We start from the raw sequence: 13,609 nt of genomic DNA on the forward strand, positions 1-13,609 counted from the left end.
GTTACAATCAGTGTATAATAACTGAACACATCATTCCCAAATTACTAGTTTGGAAAATTATGTCAAAGATAAATGTCTATCACTAAAAAAGAGTGAGTGCCACGCCCGCCTCCGTAGCGTCTGCCTACACAGCGTGTGAAAGGGGTGTGTGATTGGAGGAGCATCACCATGGCAATACGGTGACGTCTTCTCCCTTGCTCTAATTGGAGGAAACCCCGTGGCCCCAACTGCAGCCTACTGGTCTGTCAAACTACCCTTAAGGCCCGCCCCTTTCCCCGCGCTAAGCAACTACTGGTTGATGCCTCTAGAAATGACTGTCTATCAAGTGAAATAACGATGTGTGATTGGAGCTACAAAATCAAGTTAAAACGCCCCATTTAGCAAGTTCAGTTGGATTTCACGACTGCTGCTGTTCTTTGCCTTTCTGACCAATCTCTCAAATCGGATCAATTTGTGGAGCAAATTTGGACCTCAGTAGGTCAGAATCGTTGAGTAGCTTTTTCTTTTCTGTTTTTTCTTTGAATGTGTATACACTGGTTGCCTAGTAAATCGAAGGCAAATTCTGGCATGCTTAGTACGTTAGCTATTTTGTGTGAGCAACATTAACGTTACATTTTTATTGAAAGGAGTGGCCCGAGTAGCTATGCTAGTTAGCTTTTGCTAACGCTACCCTGCTAGGTGTACGAGCCAGCTTTGTGGCGAAATGTGTTTAGCAGCAGCTCTCTGCTTCCGATGCCCGCAGCTAACGTTAGCGATATGACTTTAGCTTGCCATTACAGTTAAGTAACGTTAACCAGATATGTTTAGGGATGATCAACGCGAGCTGCTAACTAGTGACGTTAGCTAGCCTTAAGTGCTAATGGAATCTGATCCGCATTCGCACATAGCTACCCAGCTAACTCCCATCCATATAATGAGGGTGCATGTTCTCCGATCTCAAGATGAATACAAGCAGATTAACGTTATTGTCTCCATGAAAACTTGTTTTGCCTTGAATGTTTGTCATCAGCATGCTAATGCCATCATTTCTCTTCGCAGCTTGTAACGTTACTGTGGGGAACAAGGTTGTCCATCGACCCTGCGCTGTCCCTACTACCACTTGCATTCCTTGACTGTCACATTCCCGGACTTCTGCTTTCTTAATCCCCGGTGAATACCGCAATACAAAAATATAAACTATGGATAAAACGGAGCTTATTCAGAAGGCCAAGTTGGCGGAGCAGGCTGAGCGCTATGATGATATGGCCGCATCTATGAAGGAGGTTACAGAGAAGGGGGACGAGCTGTCAAACGAGGAGAGGAACCTGCTATCCGTCGCTTACAAAAACGTGGTCGGAGCGAGACGGTCGGCATGGAGGGTGATTTCCAGCATCGGACAGAAGACCGATGGAAGCGACAAGAAGCAGCAGATGGTGACTGAATATCGGGAGAAGGTGGAAGCTGAGCTGCGGCAAATCTGCCAGGACGTATTGGTAAAGTCTCATGTTTTACCATTGTTGAAAATCAATGCAGATTCAATTGACAATAAGTCTATTAGGGAAGCGTCTTTCTGGAATTGTATAATTTCAATGACTTTGCTCATTAAGGTTGCAGTTAAAACATTATTGTATACAGCCCAATAGAATCAGCTATCAGCTGGCACATAATTACTGGTGTTTTTCATTGCTACTGCCCCACTCCTGTTGGCAGTGAAGTGCAAAAACTAGTCTTCAGTTATTCACTTTGTCTGCTTCTTTTGGGACCTTGCAATCTCTGTCGCGTTGTTTGATCGGTTGTGAAAGAGAAAAGTATTTTCTCCTGAGAGCAGAGCAGTGCTTTGTGCTGTCAGAAGCACGCTGGTCGCTCAATAGCCCTACAGTTGACAGAAGGAATCACGTTTGCTCAACGGAGAAAAAAAAAAAAAAAAACGTCATCCGAACACATTGTGTTGAGTCTTTCGATGTGCAATGTGGTCCTACTCTTTAGGATTAAGCATGCCACATCATTCTGTACACACGCCTTTAGCACAATCCATAGTCGGAAATGATGTGGTTGTTTTAGTCTAATAATGTGTGTCAAATGGCATCTCCCCCATTTCCTGTGAGCTCCTCTGTTCTATAAATATGGCCTCTGTCGGAGAGGACAAGGAAGTATTATGTAGTCCGCCCATCGTTCCTGCCTTTTGGGAATCTGTAACTGGAACAATGGCTTGAAACATTGAGGGCGTGAACCGATGAAAGGTCATAGGGACAACAATACCAGCAGCAAGGTGTGTCTGAATGGGTGGGACAGAAAACGTGCACTTCCCTGTTAGTGTTTGATAACCATGCAGTCCCATCTGCCACATACATAGAACTGCAATGTGGTTAGCCAAGTGTAAGACTTTGCATGCATAAAAGACTTTGTGAATTAGCCACGGCCTAGTTTGTTCAGGTCACTAGAAATGACACCCCCCACTGAGCCACCTATTGAAATTCAGACATTAGTTTGTGCACTGCCAGGTCAGGTGTAGTTGTACTGGAGTACAGTCACTGTTATTGTTCCTATTCAGGGCCTGGGAGGTGGCACGCTTTCACCTCTTGTTTAATCCAAGGCAACAGCAGGGAATATTGCTTTACATTATTTCCAGCCCGCCTTGATAATGGATTAGAGGAGATCAAGGTGGAGGCTTAGCCGTAAGATTGAGATGATTTCCCTGAGCTGCTGGCCTTAAAAATGCAGTGCAATGCTGTAGGGGCTGTTCATTTTCAACCATCTTCCCATGCGAGAAAATGTGTGTTTTGGAGGTGTGTGTGTGCATGTCCCTGACTCAGCCTATCTCTGCTAGTGAGTGTTGACTGAGGGTGTGTTAGAGGAAGAAGAGGGCGGGTGTAACACTTCATGCCGTAACTTGTCTGCAGAGCCCTGACAGGTTAGCTATGCACGGAGCAGCACGGAGACTGCAAGAGACCAGTTATCTGTTCACGCTCCCCTCGTCTCGACGGTTTCCTTTCCTGCACAGTACTTCAGTGAAACCAGTGCAGTCAGACTCCATCTCAGCTGAGAGCATTCAGGTCTCGGTTAGGAGGCAGCAGTGGCTTGATGATGCTTTGTTTCCATGTCAGATGGCATGCAGGGCTCCTAGACCAGACAGGGTGGCACCTGTCCACTTGAACAGATTCGGGGTATTCACACTCTCCTCCAGAACATGACATTGCAGACTTCATGTTGACAGTAGAATGCTTGCAACAAAAGCCATTTGTTCTTTAAAAAGAAGTCGATGTTCACTGTCCACTCCATTCTACCACAGTCTAGGCTTGTCTGATGTCCTTATGGTGGGGCATATAACCATGGCAAGTCACATTTCAAAGTCAAACTCTTGTCTAGGTTTGGTCATGGAGATGCCCCAATGTTGTTCTTAATCAATATTGTGTCTTGATGATCACATTTGATGAGAAACAAAACGGGAAACCTAGCCCCTTCTCAAACTGAAAACTCCACTGTTAATTATAGTGTTATTGATTTGACAGTAAGAACAGCAGCAAGTTCAACTCCTGCTAGACGCAGATGTGAAGGCACTCGGCGATGTAGTGAGTTAGGCTTTCATCCAGCAGCAGCACGGTTTGGCCTGGCTGTCTGTGTGAAATCAGAGCCTTGTGTGAAAGCACTGTGAGCGAGGCGACTCCTCTGCTTGTCTATTGTGCAGTGCATGCAATGAGAGAGGAATGCTCGGCACTTGAGACATGCGCGTGTTTCGGCTGAGCCAGTCTTTGTCAGTAACTGGCTGGGGAGTGGCTGCTGCGGTGGGTAGGGCTCGGGCTGGGCCAGCCTCTTTTCCCCCAGGGTTTTTTTCTTTTTCTTTTTTTTTTAAGAAAAATATTTTTGATCAAAATGTTTTGATCAAAATTCTGTTGAAGTTACAGAGAGATAAGTATTGATCCACCAGTATTGACAGTACCTGTCTCTGGGTCAGGACTCTCATTAGGTTTGAGCCTGAGGTGTTGGAAGCGTTTTCATCCTGGGTGTAAGGTTTAATCTGCTCTCTAAATCTGTTAACTTGACCATAAGCCAATAGCCATGGTCTCACTGACACAGATTAGCCACAGTAATCTTCCCATTTCCCTTAAAAGGAAGGTGGCTGAGCTAGAGCGTGTAGAGTAATTTACATAATTATGACTCTTTTTGCTGTTAAAATCCCTCTGCTGTCTTAACAACGCAGCCATATTCAACTCTTCCTGGCTGTTAACATGTAGCCTTCATGCGACTTAATTTCATTAATTAATTTCATTTACGATCAAATCTGTTTTGTATAAACATCATTGCATTAAATCTGTGGCGGAATTGAATATAAAACTTCAGGGTAATTTTACTTAAAGGAAGTTGGTGGTTTTGCTTCTGCACAGAATGAAACTCGTCACATTTGAACTTCCCCATCTGCAAGGCTAACTGTCGTCATGAACCTACAGTACAGTAGGGCGGATCCTCAACTTGCCTGCCAGAGACTGAGCGGCCTCTGCTTTTTAAATGTACATGCTCATTCTGTGAGCATGGTCCTCACGGGTTCAGCACTAGTGTCTGCTGGTGGGATGATGTAACACAGGTGGGTTCAGCAGTAGTGTCTGCTGGTGGGATGATGTAACACAGGTGGGTTCAGCAGTAGTGTCTGCTGGTGGGATGATGTAACACAGGTGGGTTCAGCAGTAGTGTCTGCTGGTGGGATGATGTAACACAGGTGGGTTCAGCAGTAGTGTCTGCTGGTGGGATGATGTAACACAGGTGGGTTCAGCAGTAGTGTCTGCTGGTGGGATGATGGAACACAGGTGGGTTCAGCAGTAGTGTCTGCTGGTGGGATGATGGAACACAGGTGGGTTCAGCAGTAGTGTCTGCTGGTGGGATGATGTAACACAGGTGGGTTCAGCAGTAGTGTCTGCTGGTGGGATGATGTAACACAGGTGGGTTCAGCAGTAGTGTCTGCTGGTGGGATGATGGAACACAGGTGGGTTCAGCAGTAGTGTCTGCTGGTGGGATGATGTAACACAGGTGGGTTCAGCAGTAGTGTCTGCTGGTGGGATGATGTAACACAGGTGGGTTCAGCAGTAGTGTCTGCTGGTGGGATGATGTAACACAGGTGGGTTCAGCAGTAGTGTCTGCTGGTGGGATGATGTAACACAGGTGGCACCCCAGGGCTGTTTGGGGACACTGGCCTGGTGTTTGGCCTTGCATCATGATCTGTTTCCCAGACTTTGATAATGGAACATTTGGGAAGACATTTAACTAGGGAATGAAATGGGATGTTTTCAAGGGTGCTAAATTACACCTTAGGCCACGGTGTCCTCAGTAAGACAGTAGGCTTAACTATACAGTAATAACCAAGGAAGTGTTCATAGAACCAGTGTGTCAGCAGTAAGACAGTAGGCTTAACTATACAGTAATAACCAAGGAAGTGTTCATAGAACCAGTGTGTCAGCAGTAAGACAGGTAGGCTTAACTATACAGTAATAACCAAGGAACATTGTTCATATAGAACCAGTGTGTCAGCAGTAAGACAGTAGGCTTAACTATACAGTAATAACCAAGGAACAGTGTTCATAGAACCAGTGTCAGCAGCAGTAAAACAGGTAGGCTTAGCTATACAGTAATAACAAAGGAACAGTGTTCATAGAACCAGTGTGTCAGCAGTAAGACAGGTAGGCTTAACTATACAGTAATAACCAAGGAACAGTGTTCATATAACCAGTGTGTCAGCAGTAAGACAGTAGGCTTAACTATACAGTAATAACCAAGGAAGTGTTCATAGAACCAGTGTGTCAGCAGTAAGACAGGTAGGCTTAACTATACAGTAATAACCAAGGAACAGTGTTCATAGAACCAGTGTGTCAGCAGTAAGACAGGTAGGCTTAACTATACAGTAATAACCAAGGAACAGTGTTCATAGAACCAGTGTGTCAGCAGTAAGACAGGTAGGCTTAACTATACAGTAATAACCAAGGAACAGTGTTCATAGAACCAGTGTGTCAGCAGTAAGACAGTAGGCTTAACTATACAGTAATAACCAAGGAACAGTGTTCATAGAACCAGTGTCAGCAGCAGTAAAACAGGTAGGCTTAACTATACAGTAATAACAAAGGAACAGTGTTCATAGAACCAGTGTGTCTGCAGTAAGACAGTAGGCTTAACTATACAGTCATAACGAAGGAACAGTGTTCATAGAACCAGTGTGTCTGCAGTAAGACAGTAGGCTTAACTATACAGTAATAACCAAGGAAGTGTTCATAGAACCAGTGTGTCTGCAGTAAGACAGTAGGCTTAACTATACAGTCATAACGAAGGAACAGTGTTCATAGAACCAGTGTGTCAGCAGCAGTAAGACAGTAGGCTTAACTATACAGTAATAACAAAGGAACAGTGTTCATAGAACCAGTGTGTCTGCAGTAAGACAGTAGGCTTAACTATACAGTCATAACGAAGGAACAGTGTTTATAGAACCAGTGTGTCAGCAGGAAGACAGTAGGCTTAGCTATACAGTGGTAACGAAGGAACTGTTCACACAGTAGGCTTAGCTATACAGTCATAACGAAGGAACAGTGTTCATAGAACCAGTGTGGGATTTTGGGCAAAGGACAGCCATGAAGACAGAAGAGGCCTGGCCTGATTGTGGACTATTTGGAAAGACTTGAGCTGCAATTGACAATGTAAAATGGATCCTGTCCTTAAACGACTACTGGATGAGCGCTGAGTGAGCATATGTGCTTGGCTCCTGATAGAGAGGAACTAAACTCATTGATCACTGAGGTATACAGCGATGAAGAGCAGAGGAAGTAGTGCTCTCTGGTGGACAGAGGCTAACAGAGGCATTCATGATGGGTGTGGCCCACCCAGTCTTTTTGACACACAAACCATAATCATAATAATCAAATCCTAGTTTACTGATCTTCCCCCCTCAGTGTGTCTTATGCCGGGATCAGACTACATGAATTCAGCCCCATTTTCAAACGATTTGGTCGCACATGACACATTTTCAGCGTCGGGCCTGAATATGACCGTCTGGAACAAAGAACGGCCGTCTTTACCTCTTGTTTGTAGTGTGACAGAATCAAAGACCAGCGTCGGACTCGGGCGTCTGGGACGCCTCACGACACCCAGATGAAAAGACTGGCATGCTTAGTCTTTTCATCGTGCTGAATTATTTTCCCATGTAGTTTGACAACTATTACGAGTTCCTTTTGACTTCAGCTTGAAATGCGGAAAAACACGCCCCGTAACCATAGCAACTCACACACTCTGCCTGCCTGATGAGAGAGAAGAGGGAGAGCCGCAGCAGCATGCTGTGAGCTACACAATCTATTATATTGTAGGCTACAAATATACCAGGCTAGATTTTGTAACCTATAGGCTATTCCTCGCTTTCTGCTGTGGCACTGTGCTGTCTGTCTTACCTGTCCATGCGCTGTCAGTCATGTTTTCACTCTGTGAGGTTATCAATTTGATTCTGTTTTTCACTGCGTGAGAAAATGGACTTGTGGTGGCATGCGTGTCGTTCCCGATGTTCTGCATCAGAGTTGGCAGTCCTGGTCGGGATCAGACTTGTAGTGTTGTCACTCTCCCGGCCAAGAGACGTCACGAAATTATGGCAGAATGATTACCTCGTCTGACATGGTGACATTCTTTTTTTTTTTTTGTGTGACATTGTGATCATGTTGTCTAGTGTTCTTCTGGTTTGGGCTGATGATTGTCTACACATTTTAATCTTTAACAAAGTTATTGATCCTGTCATTTCTCTCTTCACACTTCACAGCAACTGCTGGATAAATATTTAATTGAAAACTCCACGAATCCAGAGAGCAAAGTGTTCTACCTAAAGATGAAGGGAGATTACTACAGATACCTTGCCGAAGTTGCTGCTGGAGCCGACAAGAAAGGTGAGTTGAAGTGTGAGGTCCCTTCCTTCAAAAGGACAAACGCCTTCTCTAAGGTGTTCAATATAAATTCTCCAAATTAAGTTTTTGAAGTGAATAAATGTAATCTGAAGTAGAATTAATCTTATCTTGCAACTACAGTAGCAACATTCTCAAACGCAAAGGTGGGGAATTGTACCTAAACTATTCTACGTATAACTTTTCTTTTTTCTTCATGTGTGATGTGTAGAGGACGTCTTTTTAATGATCTGTAAAAGCTAAAGTAAGCCTCTACATCCCCCTTTTTGACTCTGGGCCCCTTCACACTCCAAATAGGAATGTGTCCGATTTGGTCATGCTGAGAGCTGGAAATGATGTCAAGTAGGTTGGTGCGTAACACTCGCGCGACCACAGGGCCCTGTCTCATAGGAGGGCATAAAGTGGTGGGTGTCGGCCAACCGAGCGGGCCTCCAGCTCTCCCACAGGGTGGACGTTTTGTGACCAGTTTAAGAGTTTTTTTTTTAAACTCTGCTTTGAATGTTCTCTTATTAGCAGCATAGTGTCTTCCAGATTTAGCCACTCGCCTAAACGAATTCATTGTTGTGCTAATAAACAACATTTCTGTCATTCATCTGTTTGATTCCTTCCTTTGTGTCCCCAGATACCATTGACCAATCTCAGAAAGCATACCAGCAGGCATTTGAAATCAGCATGGACAAGATGGATCCCACACATCCCATCCGCTTGGGCTTGGCCCTGAACTTCTCAGTCTTCTACTACGAGATACTCAACTCCCCAGAGAAAGCGTGCTCCTTGGCTAAGAAGGTCAGCGGACGTTCTTATCCACGATGTATCGGGACATTGTGGCGTCATCATGGTGACATCTGTGTGCCGTGCGAACACATTTTTATGCCTCCACCCGGTGATGGCTGTGGCCGGAGGCATTTATGTTTTCGGGTTGTCAGTTCGGCGTACGTACGTATGCCCGTCCGATTCTCGTTAACGCGATATATCTCTGGAACGTCTTCATGGAATTGCTTCAAATTTGGCTCAAATGTCCACTTGGACTCAACGATGAACTGGTTAGATTTTGGTGGTCAAAGTTCATGGTCACTGTGACCTCACGAATGCCATTTTCATGCTTGTTAATGCGATATCTTAGGAACGCCTTGATGGAATTGCTTTAAATTTGGCTCAAACGTCCACTTGGACTCAAGGATGAACTGATTAGATTTAGGTGGTCAAAGTTCAAGGTCACTGTAACCTCACGACCGCCATTTTCATGCTCGTTAACACGATATCTCAGGAACGCCTTGAGAGAATTTCTTCAAATTTGGCTTAAACGTCAACTTGGACTCAAGGACGAACTGATTCGATTTTGGTGGTCAAAGTTCAAGGTTACTGTGCTGCATGTCTGTTCCATCAAAGAAGGGGTGGTGTGGCTAGGTAAAAGGGGCCATGGCTAGGGATAGGAATGTCGTAGAGTCTGGATTCGAGGGGTGGGAGGGGGTGAGGTGAGGGGAAAAAGGCGGAGCTAGGGATAGGAAGATCAGAGTCGGAATTTGAGGTGTGTGTGGGGGGGTTGCTAGGAGTGGTGGGAAGGGGAAAGGGACCATAGCTAGGGATAGGAACGTCGTAGACAGGGTCGGGGTTCGACGGGTGGCTAGGGGAATGGGTGGGGGGGGTCAAGGAAGGGGGCGGGGCTTGGGAAAAGGGGCTGTAGCTAGGGATAGGAAGGTCATAGAGAGTCGGGATTTGAGGGGTGGGTTGGGGGAATGTCTACTCTAGGCGTATGTGGGTGGTGGGAAGAGGCGTGATCAGTAAGAGGCGGGGCTGGGGGGGATATAGGCCGTAGCTAGGGATGGGAAGGTCATAGAGAGTCAGGGTTGGAGGGGTGGGAGGAGGGAGTGGATAGGGGGCTCTGGGTGGTGGGAAAGACCGTGGTGAGGTAAAGGGGTGGGGCTAGGGATAGGAAGGCCATAGATAGTTGGGGTTTTTGAGGGGAGTGGTGGGGGGGATGTGGGTGGTTTTGGGGTAAGGGTAGGACCATTTTACATGTTGAAAACGATTAGCCGTGTTGTACTCCCAAACATGACCTAAAGTGCCATAAGGCTGAATGGCCACACTGCGCTGTGGGCTTCAAGGTATTTGTGCTTGTTTGAGTCTGGACAGACATGGATGTAGACTGCTCACTTGTTAGCGGAGGCATACAACCGCAATGCGGTATTTCTCGTTGAGAAGACAATAAGTCAGGAACAGTACATGACAGTAGAAGGCTAAGAAGGTCAGCAGACGTTCTTATCCATAATGTATTGGGACGTTGTGGTGTCATGGTGTTAACCGTGTGCCATGTGGACACATTTTTGAGAAGACAAAACATGACATGACAGAAGCTTCATACTTGCACCACAGGTTCCTTCTCTAGATGATTTGATTGTTTCCCTGATGCTGTCAAAGTAATTGAAGTGTTAACGTTTTCCTTTCTGCTAACAGGCATTTGATGATGCCATCGCAGAGCTGGACAAGCTGAACGAGGAGTCCTACAAAGACAGCACTCTCATCATGCAGCTCCTCAGAGACAACCTGACAGTGAGTTTTGTCCTCCTGTTGTCACAGGACACACACACACAGATGGTCATCACAGTGGAAGCACCGCACTGCTTGTCCCAACTTCTAGTCTTACTGGTCTTAGTTCCATCGGTCTTCAGATTCCCCAGCCTAGGAAGCAAACTTACTAGTTGGGCAGGATATATTTATTTGAAGATATGGTTGATAATATTTGGGTTAAGCAAGGGAGCAAATTATGCTGCTGGTCAAACATGTAACACTGTCTTTGTCTTCCGGTTTCTCTTATTTTTCAGTTATGGACATCTGATAACGCTGCTGAGGAGGGTGAGGGCGGAGAAGCAGGAGAGGGCGGCGAGACTGAAAACTAAAAGAAAACCTTCAATGTCGGGGTCATCTCCCCAAAAGAAGAAAAAAAAAACTTTTTACACATCCTTCATTCCTTATTGCTCCACTTAAAAACATTCTACCAATGAAACCCATTACTGAAAAAAGCTGTGTACGCAAATGAAAAATAAAATAAAAAATAAAATCATTTTAGTCTTTCCACAATGCGGATTTGGGAAAAAAGACACTGGAGAAAAGAGAAAGCCTCCAATCCTTTGGTTTGTGTTTGTCCTGGCCTTCCATATGTGCAGTTTCTGCTGTAGAAAGGTATTGATAGCTTTACTTTGTATTGAAACCCTAATTTGGTTTAGAAAGCAAAGGAATATAGGGCCTATGATTGACCAATTGGAAACTGAAGTTCTATCAACTGAAAAGGTTCAGATTTGTTTTCTCAATAGGGTTCAAAATGTTTTAGATTTAAGAACTAGATCCCCCCCAATCCCCTTTTAGTGCGTCTGTCTCTACAGTTACGTGGTACGGTTACAGCTGCTGAAGTCCAACTTGAAACCGATACATGAGTTCCATAATGCAGGGAAAGCCAGTGCACTTCATAAGCTGGTAACAATTGTTATGATACAGCCAAGTAGTGCCCGTTGGTTAAATCCTCACTTTCTGCCCTAGTTATGGTGCCACTCCTTCACTGAAGCATGTCTGTTTTGGGGGGAAACGGTGGGGCTTGTCTGACCAGTTACAGGGACCTTCTAATGGGAAAAAGACAATTATGTCATGCATGTCTATTTAGATATTACACTGGAATGGGAGAAAATGCTGTAACACACACCAAGTCCACGTGTCCAGTTGAGTTCTTTTCAATGCAGGTTTGTACACATCCTAGAGAGGGGGTTTGGTTAGTCCAGTGATTGTCATTAGAGATTTGGACCACTATTGTGTTTTGCTAATCATCGATTGTAGTCCCCAAAAGCCTTGTGGAACTGTTTGATGCCCTAAAGTATGTATCAGCTATGTATCATGAATAAAACATTTTATAAACCAAGTCCAAGTTCCTCTTTTGTTGTAATGTAACAATGGGAATTTACTGGTTGTATGTTCAATTTAAGTATCCACAGAGCAAAGTAAAGTTCAGCATTAAGAACACTTGACAGTGCAATGTAACATTTTAGTTTTGATGGTTAAATGAGGAATATGATTTTGATTATGATTTTTATTTATGCTTGGTTTTAGTTATTACTCGTGTGTGTGTGTGTGTGTGGGGGGGGGGGGGTAAGGATTTAAATTTATAAAACACCTTAAACTAGTCCAGCCATTTTAAATGTCTTTAGTTACTTGTCAGTTGTCAGTTTGGTAGAGCAGTATCTCACAAGAGCATTAAAGGAACACTGCCCATTTTCAACCAGCTTTGTATCATTAGAACATTAGTATATCAGAAAACTGTTTTGAAGTCTGTCATTTAATTTGACAGTTATTGAGTGTTAAAGTCCACACTAACTCAAATTAATAACTCATTAACTCAAATCAACTCTCGATAACTGTCAAACTAGATGAATGACTTAAAAACCGTCATCTAGTTTGACAGTTATTGAGAGTTGATTTGAGTTAATGAGTTATTAATTTGAGTTAGTGTGGTCCACACTTTAACACTCAATAACTGTCAAATTAAATGACAGACTTCAAAACAGTTTACAGTTTTCTGATATACTACTGATGTTCTAATGATACAAAGCTGGTTGAAAATGGGCGGAGTGTTCCTTTAAGAGATTCAAAAAATATTGATATTGATATTTTCGCAGTAGCTGAGTGCACTCGCCGCTTAATTTAGGTTATGCGCGCGCGTGTGTGTACACACACACACACACACACACACACGCACACACACACACGCACACACACACTCGATAAACTGCTGCAAACGCTGCAACTCGTGACAGGATTATTCCCCTCTCGACTGCCGAGAAGAGCCTGGTAACGCGAGGTGCAAAAGCGGATGTTTTGCAATTGGTGTACTTCCGGCTAGCGCAGCTAGGTAGCTTTCTTCATATCAAGAGCTTGTGACCAATATGACGGCAGTGGTGTAGACCGTTCATCTGTTTTACAATGAAGTACTTACTGTTTATAGCCTTTCTGGCTCCTTGTTTGGTCAACGGTGCTATTAAATCAAGAATTACAACGGAAGAGAGTCAGGAAGAAGACCCGCAGTTCGGTAAGTAGCGAGCTAAGCTAAGCTAACGTCAATGTTAACGTTAATTGTCATAGCAGTTTAGTTACTAGAATGATTCAATTCACAAAGGCAGTTTCTTGGCAATGTAAGATCGCTGTCCCCTCTGTCCCTCAGAGGCTCTGAGCTCCATGCTGTCAGATTTTGAGGTGCTGCCATGGTCGGGCCTCCAGCTGCACTCTGTAAGGAAGAGGGATGTCCAAAGCCAGTCCCACCTGGAGCGCCTGCTCAGCTTCAGAGCCCTGCACAGGTAACGATACAGCAACACCTGTCCTTCACTGACCCTTGGTTTAGTCCTTGGTTTAGTCACAGGTAGGGTCGCATGGGGCAACCCTATTCTATTGGAACTTCCAAAAGGGTTCCAATGGCTTCCAATTTTGAAGCCATTGGAACCCTTTTGGGACTTTTTGGCACAACTAGGCTTCCGCTATAAGGTTGCCCCATGCGACCCTACCTGTGACTTCAAAGTGCAGAAATAAGGTGAGTTTAATGCCCGACACAGATTACCTAACAAAAATTGGCTGGTCGGTAGGAGGGCTCCTACTACAGTGTAGGGTTGACACGAACATAGAAAGAGCCTGAGGGCTAGGCCCAATACAACACTTTCTCAATGCTTTATGACTTCTCAAAA

The 13,609-nt window shown here is 44.6% G+C and overlaps 2 protein-coding genes across 4 annotated transcripts in view; both read left to right on the forward strand.

Annotated features, from left to right (window-relative positions):
- The first annotated feature begins 382 nt into the window (after positions 1 to 382).
- LOC310772726 (14-3-3 protein zeta/delta-like) lies at positions 383 to 11,800 on the forward strand. 3 transcript variants are annotated; one of them, XM_083632630.1, is made up of 6 exons: positions 383 to 478; positions 1,039 to 1,472; positions 7,754 to 7,877; positions 8,515 to 8,678; positions 10,347 to 10,442; positions 10,715 to 11,800. In XM_083632630.1, the coding sequence occupies exons 2-6, from the start codon at positions 1,179 to 1,181 to the stop codon at positions 10,787 to 10,789; spliced, it is 753 nt and encodes a 250-aa protein (XP_083488756.1). In that variant the 5' UTR covers positions 383 to 478; positions 1,039 to 1,178; the 3' UTR covers positions 10,790 to 11,800. The 3 variants fall into 3 exon arrangements, with proteins under 3 accessions (XP_083488756.1, XP_083488757.1, XP_083488758.1); XM_083632631.1 differs by having other exon boundaries at positions 390 to 487; XM_083632632.1 differs by having other exon boundaries at positions 401 to 474.
- A 968-nt stretch (positions 11,801 to 12,768) lies between these two features.
- Positions 12,769 to 13,609, forward strand: part of adam17a (ADAM metallopeptidase domain 17a) — a 28,463-nt gene continuing 27,622 nt past the window's right edge. Inside the window, 2 exon segments of the mRNA XM_083633922.1 lie at positions 12,769 to 12,963; positions 13,096 to 13,228. Coding sequence (XP_083490048.1) covers positions 12,858 to 12,963; positions 13,096 to 13,228 — 239 coding nt within the window. The 5' untranslated portion in view covers positions 12,769 to 12,857.

Source organism: Poromitra crassiceps (assembly GCF_964638095.1).
Source record: "Poromitra crassiceps genome assembly, chromosome: 3".
Taxonomy (NCBI): Eukaryota; Metazoa; Chordata; class Actinopteri; order Beryciformes; family Melamphaidae; genus Poromitra; species Poromitra crassiceps.

Bases quoted from the DNA above. Each gene is read 5' to 3' on its own strand.
- LOC310772726 (XM_083632630.1), top strand. From the start codon at position 1,179: ATGGATAAAACGGAGCTTATTCAGAAGGCCAAGTTGGCGGAGCAGGCT. The intron at 1,473-7,753 runs GTAAAGTCTCAT...CACACTTCACAG, and splicing joins AAATCTGCCAGGACGTATTG to CAACTGCTGGATAAATATTT. The intron at 10,443-10,714 runs GTGAGTTTTGTC...CTTATTTTTCAG, and splicing joins TCCTCAGAGACAACCTGACA to TTATGGACATCTGATAACGC.